We start from the raw sequence: 7,805 nt of genomic DNA on the forward strand, positions 1-7,805 counted from the left end.
CACCCCTTCCCTGGGCCTCCGACCCCTCAGTCTGCTCCTCGGCAGCAGCCTGAAACGAGCTGTCTAAGCAGTCAGTTGCCCTTCCCTCGGAACTACCCTCCTAGCCCGGTGGCAGTGCTCTGTCATCTTCTCCCTCACCTTTAGGTGGCATTATCACTGGAGCGGGTGGGGCGAGGTCCTCCCACCAGATGGTTTGTCTTCGCCGTGTGGGGAGCATGGCAAGGCCATCTGCCGAGTGCAGTGCCGCGGTTGAGAGAGGGCGATGGTGCAGGGTGGGTGGTGTAGCCGCGGAGCAGGCGCGGGAGCAGGCGAGGACAAGGAAAGCAGTCAGCGGGCAGCAGCGACAGCCCCGTGGTCACGGCCGCTCACCGTTCCAGGCGCCGAGTGTCCCTGCTGTGTGACGTCTCCTCCTGGAACAGTCATTAGAATATGTCTTGTCCGGGCCAGCAGGTGGCATGGTGGTTAAGGCGCTGGAACTGGAAAACCACCCCAGGCGTGTGTGCGCGTGTGCCCAACATCCCAGGAGGAGGAGGGGTTGCGGATGGTCGGGGTGGACAGAAGAAGGTGTGGTGACTACTGTGGAGAAGGGAGCAGGGAGCTCCCGGGAGACACAGATGCTCCCTGACTTAGGGTGGGTTCCCCTGGGGTGTTCCGATAAAACTCACAGTACGTTGTGGGAACCAGCAGTTGGTGTAATGGCTATGTCACTGGACTCCCACGTAGTGGACTGCGGTTCGCGTCCTGGACCCAGTGGCTTAAACTCACACCGGGCACATGTGCGTGCGTGCCCAAGATCCCGAGAGGAGAATGGAGGAGAAGGGATTGCGGCGTGGCCACCCCCCCTGGGGGGTGATTTCTCGCTTTCTATCTCTCTATCTCTCTCTGTCTGGCGAGCGCACGCGCCCTATAGCAGAAACCTCTCAAAAAAAAAAAAAAAACCCACAGTACGTTGAAAATGGCATTAGGTGAAAGACGCGTTTAGTACCTCGGCGCTGCTGACCCAGATGTGCTGGGGACTCGGTCTGCGGTGGGCATCTTCGAGGGCAGAGCCTGCTTTGTGGCCAAGCGCCGTGGACTTCTGAGTACTGCACTGGACGTGGCAGTGCGGTGTGGGTGCACGCGGGGCCGCTGGCGCTGAACGTGTGTCACTGCCGCAGTGTCGTGAGTCAGGGATTGTCTGCCCGGCGCACTGGAGCCAGGGAGCCGGGAAGGACGCCGCGGAGAGGGTCCAGAGCGGAGCAGGGAGCCGTGTCTGCACTTGACGGGGAGAGCTGGGGGTGCTCGCACAGAAGCAGCGCAGCCGGTGGGGAGGAGCCTGGTCCTCCGCCGGCCAGCCCAGGGAGCAGGTGCGGATGGGCCTAGCGCAGCGCTGAGGCAGGGCTCCTTGCCTTAGAAAGAAGATGCTGGAGTGGTGGGAGGAACATCCAGGCCCCAAGACCAAGGAGGCCACCTTCCTCGAGAAACCGGAGTCGCTGCAGGAGCCGGAAATGCCGAAAGAGCCTGAAGCCGGAGCCTCCGGGCCTGGGCTGGAGGTCAGTCGTAGGCCAGTCTGTGCCCCGGCTGCCAGCTGCCTCCTGGCAGGACCACCAGGGGGCGCTCGGTAGGAGTGGAGATTCCCCACATCTAGCCGTGGGGCCCTGCTGGACGCTGCTGCTCTGGAAGGGTTCGACTCCTGGCCCGGCCTCAAGCTGGCCTGCACCTATAGTCCCAGCTACGTGGGAGGCTGAGGCAGGTGGGTCACGACAATCTGAGACTGTCTAAAATAAATAAAAGAATAAGTAAAAGGAGATTCTGACCCCCAACCTGCAAACCCTGAGCCCCGAGGCCAGTGCCCGGCCGCTGCGTTTGGCCAGCAGGTGGCTCCCTCTCATACTTGGCCATGGCTGGGAGACCGGACTAGGTCCTGCCGGGGTCTGTCTGGTTCTGCTCCCTCTTCACACCCAGACCCCCTTGGAGCAGCCGGGCTCGGGACCCTGCAGGCTGTCACGCCCAGCCCCTCCCTATGGGGGCCACCTCAGACTCAGGGGGGCAGTCCCTGCCCAGCTGAGAGGAGACAGGAAGTCCTAGAAGGGGTGATATTAGTCGGGTAGGCCCGCCATTACAAGGTGCCATAGGCAGGCCACCTGGTGGTGTGCTGGTTACAGTGGCTGGATCCCACACGGCTGAGTGCGCGGTTTGAGTCCCAGACCCAGTGACTTGAAACTCGTTTCCAAAATCCCGAGAGGAGACTGGAGGAGAAGGGATTGCAGTGTGGCCATCCTCCCTGGGGGGTGATTTCTCCCTCTCTCTCTCTCTCTCTCCCCCTACATACACCGTGAGCACATGCAAACCATAGCAAAAAAAAAAAAAAAGAATGCTGCATCTAGAGGTGAGAAGCCCAGGACCCCTGGGTCCGCGGGTGGGTGGGCTTCTCTTGGCCTCAGTCCTTGGCTTTTGGGGGGGCATCGTCTCCCTGTGTCCTGGCACGGTCTTCCCCGGTACTGTGCCTGTGTTCTAATGACCTCTTCCAGGACCTGAACTACACAGCCGGCTGTGTAGGATCCAGTCGCCCTACCCACCACGCCACCGGCTGGGCCCCAGGGGCATTCTCCTCACCTGAGAAGCCATTCTGCTCCCAAGGCCTTTCAGCTGATGGAAGCCATCCGCGTAGGCAGGAGGATACCCCCTCTTCAGGTCAGCTGATGGGAACTGCAGCCACGGAGGTGCCGGCCACGCCCAGTGCTGGCTGTGGAACCCCTTCAGGGCCTCAGTCACACCCCCACAGAGCGCCTCCACGGCCACACCCAGCCCAGTGACGAGGGTGACAGGGTGACAGGGTGACAGGGTGACAGGGTGACAGGCATGACATCTGCTACCCACCCCAGCCCTGGGAGGCGAGGACCACGGTCACCCCACCCTAGAGAGGTTAGGGCCCCGCCTGTCTGAACACAGCCCAGGCGCCTCAGCCAGCACTCCCGCCCCGCCTTGCTCGGCCAGTGTCCTCGGCCTCTGTCAGTACCCAGCACCGTCCCAGGTCAGCCACAGAAAGGCAAGTGCGTCCCCACCTGGGACCATCCCTGACCTTGTGCTAGGAAACAGCTGGGGAGGGACGTCTTTGGAGACAAGGGGACCAGAATTAATGGCAGGGATAGTGTTGCAGGATTTCTGAGTTGGCTGAGTTTGTGTCTGCTGAGCACCAAGAACTAGCTGCACGGAGAAAAGGAGGAGGCGCTAAAGCAGAGGTTATTGAGGCCCCGAGGGGAGGGGTCCCAGAAGTGCGCTGCCAGTGAGGGGCTTTAGCCTGGGGCTTGTTTATGTCTAGCAACCTGACTCCAGGGCTGGCTTCCGGTAAGGAAGTAGCTTCAGAAAACAGTCCCCTGGCAGTCTGGGTGATCCTTACCGGCTTTCCTTCTTTGTGGGGCCAGCAGACCACAGTGATCTGTGTTTTCCTTAGAATGTAGCTTACAAATAGAAACTGTTGCCCTTCCTAGAGTTATTTTAGGCCCTAGTGCAGCCAGATCTCTGTTAAAACTGCTATTGTAGGGTCAGCAGGTGGTGCAGTAGTTAAGGCACTGGGACTGGGCTCCCACATGGTGGCCCACATGGTTGACGACAGTTCAAGTCCTGGACCCGCAGCCCGAAACTCATGCCAGGAGAAGAGACTATGGTGTGGCCATCCCAGGGTGATCTCTCATCTTCTCTTTCTCTATCTATCTCTGTCTCTCTCTCTAAAAAAAAAGTACAAACAAACAAAAAATAAAAAGTAAGAAATAAATTTAAAAAGCTTAGCTGTTGTGACTCCATCTTGGCCTTACCCTGTCTGTCAAAAAAGCTTAGCTGCTGTGACTCCATCTTGGCCTTACCCTGTCTGTATGTTTCTTATCCCTATTTCCTGCTTTAATGGGACTCATTTATCCTTTCAAAAATGTGCCGAGCGCCTGCCATGTGCCAGGCCTGAGGACACCGCCCTGGGTGAGCGCACGGTCCCTGCCCCCGAAGGCTAAGTGTCTGGGGAGAAAGGATGACCAGTGGGTAGACGGTTACAAACTGGAACAGAGGTGAATGTAGGGGTGGGGTGAGATGGGACACAGGTGTTCTTCCTTCCCCAGCGGTGGCCAAGGAGGGCCTCGCTGAGGAGGTGAGACACGGAAGGGAAGGCGGTGGAAGAGGAGAGCCCGGCAGGGGGCCAGGGCTGGGTGTGTGTGGGGGAGAGTGTGCAAAGGCCGAGGGAAGCAGGTGCCTGTGGTGCTTGCAGAGCCAAAAAAGCCACTGAGAAAAGAACACTGCAGTTCTCAGGGGATCCGACCACGGGCCCCTTGCGAGAACCCGTGAACGCCAGGCGTGGCTGCTCCCAGCACCTGAGAGTTTAACTCCCAACCTTTGCTGTCAGTGAAACAAGGTTTAGAAGGTGATGAGACCAAAAGGCCAGGCTCCTCCTCTGTCCCTCCCCAGGGGCGATGGCTGGCCCGGCCTTGTTTCCTTCCAGTCTTGCCCCTCCCAGGGGACGGTTTTTGTTGTCATGACTGCAACAGGAGGGGTGCTACCGGCAGGGAGGAGGAGGCTGGGGGTCTGTTCCACACCCCGCAATAAACAGACACCCACCACAAAGAATTGTCCAGCCGAGAAGGGGAGGAGCCGGGAGGCTGGAAACTCTGTTCTAGAGGAACATGGCGCACGCACAGGCATGGGCGTACCGTTTCCATCCAGGGCTTCAGAACCTACGGGGAAAATGGAGTCAGAGCTCTTTTTGGTGCAGAAAGTGTTTGGAGTTTGCTATAGGGCACACGCGAGGGAGAGAGAAAGACAGAGAAAAAGAGAAATTGAGAAATCCCCCCCCCGGGGGGAATGGCTGCACCATTCTCTTTCATTCTCCTCTTGGGACGCCCATAGCTTTCCAGCCGCTGGGTCTGGGACTTGAACCGCACCATTGGCCATGTGGGATCCCACGCCCTCTGCTGGCTGAGCGCGGAAAGCATTTTCAATCAACCATTCACGGGTTTCTCATAATACCCATTTCCCAGGAACTTTTTGCAGACCCCACATACTAGGTAACTGTCTGTGTGCATACTTTTAAACTCTAGGAGGTGAGAATTGTTAATTCTTCCAATTTTTTGGATGAAGAAACCGAGGAATAAAAAGGTTAAGCAATTTGCCTGTTGAGTTGCTTTTTTGTTTTGTTTTGTTTTGTTTTGTTTTGTTTTGTTTTTTGCTAATTTGAACTTGAAAAGTCTCATGCAGAAATTAAGTCTAACCGCTGATCATCTGAAAGGGGTAAAAGATTACTCAAAAGACTACCTCAGGGACCAGCAGATGGCATCACGGTTCTGTTGCTGGACTCCCACACAGTCAGCTGAGGTGTGGGTCTCACACCCAGAGACTTCAAACTCACGCTGGGGGGACCAGCAGATGGCGAAATGTCTACGTCGCTGCACTCCTGTGTGGTCGACCACAGTTCAAGTCCTGGACCTGGTGGCTTGAACTAACATGGGGCACGTGTGCGTGTGTGCCCAAGAGGAGAGGGACTGCAGCGTTGGCCATCCCCCCGGGATGATTTCTTGCTTTCTGTGTCTTTGTCTCTCTGGCGAGCTCACACACCCTATAGCAGAGACCTCTAAAAAAAAAAAAAAACGCCTGGTGGCTTGGGACGAAAAAAAAAAAAAAAACGCTGGGTGCATGTGCATGTGTGCCCAAAATCCCAAGAGGAGAATGGAGCAGACAGGATTGCAGTGTGGCCATCCCCCCCAGGGGGTGATCTCTCACTTACTATCTCTCTGTCTCTCCAGCGAGTGCATGCTCCCTATAGCAAAATCTCTCTCAAAATAAGAAAACCTTAGGACTGAGAGAGGATACCCCAGGAAGGGACAAACTTGAGAAGGGTCCTCCTCCTCTTAGCCAAGACTCAGCCCACTTTGGAGAAGGTAGGGAGGTGTCCCAATGGATGGTGGAGACGTTTGCTGGGTGGCCCGGTCAGGGCTGGTCCACCGGGCAGAAAATCCCCTTGCAAGGGCAGGCAGGTCAAGGCCAGGAGGCCCTTATCTAGAACATGTTGGGAAGCTATCTGCATGGATGGCTCTGAAACTCGTTGGGAGGGAGGACCACTAATGTATGTATGTTCCCTCTATATAATATGTCACACATGAATGCCAGATTTTCTTTTTTTTAGAGAGGTTTTTGCTATAGGGTGTGTGCGCTCTCCAGACAGAGAGAGACAGAGAGACAGAAAGCGAGAAATCACCCCCCAGGGGGGATGGCCACGCCACAATCCCTTCTCCTCCATTCTCCTCTCGGGATCTTGGGCACACACGCACATGCACCTGGCATGAGCTTAAACCACCGGGTCCGGGACTTGAACCATGGTCAACTACATGGGAGTCCAGCGACATAGCCATTACGCCAACTGCTGGTCCCATGAGTGCCAGCTCTTAGAAGCAGGAAGAACTCGTGATTTATGGTGTTTGCCATTTGCCATGGTGTAAACACCCACCATGGCCAACTTCAGGCTATCGATGACTCGCTCTTCCATTTGCAGACTTTCTGGACATGTAGCAATCAGCCCTGGGAAGCTGGTGTAAATGGGTTCCGGGCACCACTAGTTCCTACCCCACCGGTATGTGTCCCCGAGGTGAGTCTCCTCCGGAGTGAGGGAGTCGTTCAGCTCGTTCATGCAGGGCCTATGGATTAAATACCTACTCCATCGGTCCCAGGGTGGGCTCTGGAGATACAGCCCTGAATAAAGCAGGTCAAAAACCCCTGCCCTCGCAAAGCTTCCATTCTGAGAGGGGAGGGGAGGGAGAGCCACTGGAAAGCAGCAAGTGAACAGATGAGGTGAGGACCCGGGACCTAGGAGGGAAACTAACGGGCCAGACAGCTGCTGTGCTAGGAGTGAGGCTTCGGAGAGAGCTACCGACAAAGACGTCCTAAAGGTGAACCCTGAATGATGAGAAAAGGGTTCTGGGACCAGCAGTTAGTGTAATGGCTGTGTCGCTGAACTCCCACGTAGCCGACTGCAGTTCGAGTCCCAGACCCGGTGGCTTAAACTCACGCCGGGCGCGTGTGCGTGCGTGCCCAGGATCCCGAGAGGAGAATGGAGGAGAAGGGATTGCGGCATGGCCATCCCCCCTGGGGGGTGATTTCTCGCTTTCTGTCTCTCTGTCTCTCTCTGTCTGTCTGGCGAGCGCACACACCCTATAGCAAGGACCTCTCCAAAGAAAAAAGAAAAAAAAAGGGTTCAAGCAAAAAATGAACAATGCACTTCGTGTCTTTCCTCTAGAGAAAGAGAGAGAGGGAGGGTGAGAAGAGTCATGCACAGCCTGGGAGGAAAAGCCTTCCAGCAGAGGGAACAGCCGGTGCACACGCCTGAGGCTGGAACAGTGTGGCAGGTGCCAGGAGCAGAAAGAAGGCCCCAGCGACTAGAGCCGAGCGAGCAGCCAGGCTGGGGGCACTGGCTAGACCCGGGAGAAGGATGCGAAGTGGGGTGGAGAGGCAGGCACTGACAGTGGGCGGCCCACCCAGCACAGCTCTTCAGGGTCCTCGGGGTTTGACCTCTGGGAATAGGAGTTTGTCCACCTTGCAGGGGAGACGCAGGGCTCGGGGAAGAGGCGTGCCCTGTCTGAGGGAACCCGAGTCAGGATGCAGCCCTCTCCCACTCCCACCCCAGGATCAGGTCCCCCAGCCCCTCTCCATTGTCCATTATCCTGAGAGGAGGGCTGGGGTGGAGGGAGGAGGGAATGTCACCCTGAAAGCCGCTGTGGTTGTTCACGAAAGTAGAGAAGCTGATCTGTGTCCCACAGGACGGGGTGGGGGTGGGGGTGCGGGTGGGAGGTGGG

The 7,805-nt window shown here is 57.0% G+C and overlaps 1 protein-coding gene across 4 annotated transcripts in view; it reads left to right on the forward strand.

Annotated features, from left to right (window-relative positions):
• Positions 1-1,816, forward strand: part of SIGLECL1 (SIGLEC family like 1) — a 36,101-nt gene extending 34,285 nt beyond the window's left edge. For 3 of the 4 annotated variants that reach the window (XM_014586354.2, XM_014586353.1, XM_014586352.1), the window contains one exon: positions 1,394-1,815. In XM_014586354.2, the coding sequence (XP_014441840.1) occupies positions 1,394-1,604 (211 nt within the window). In that variant the 3' untranslated portion in view covers positions 1,605-1,815. Of the gene's footprint in view, positions 1-1,393 lie in introns of all 4 variants that reach the window. The other variant, XM_014586355.2, reaches the window with a different exon arrangement.
• Positions 1,817-7,805: the final 5,989 nt, after the last annotated feature.

The sequence above is a fragment of the Tupaia chinensis genome, unplaced genomic scaffold (assembly GCF_000334495.1).
Source record: "Tupaia chinensis unplaced genomic scaffold, TupChi_1.0 Scaffold000129_1, whole genome shotgun sequence".
Taxonomy (NCBI): domain Eukaryota; kingdom Metazoa; phylum Chordata; class Mammalia; order Scandentia; family Tupaiidae; genus Tupaia; species Tupaia belangeri.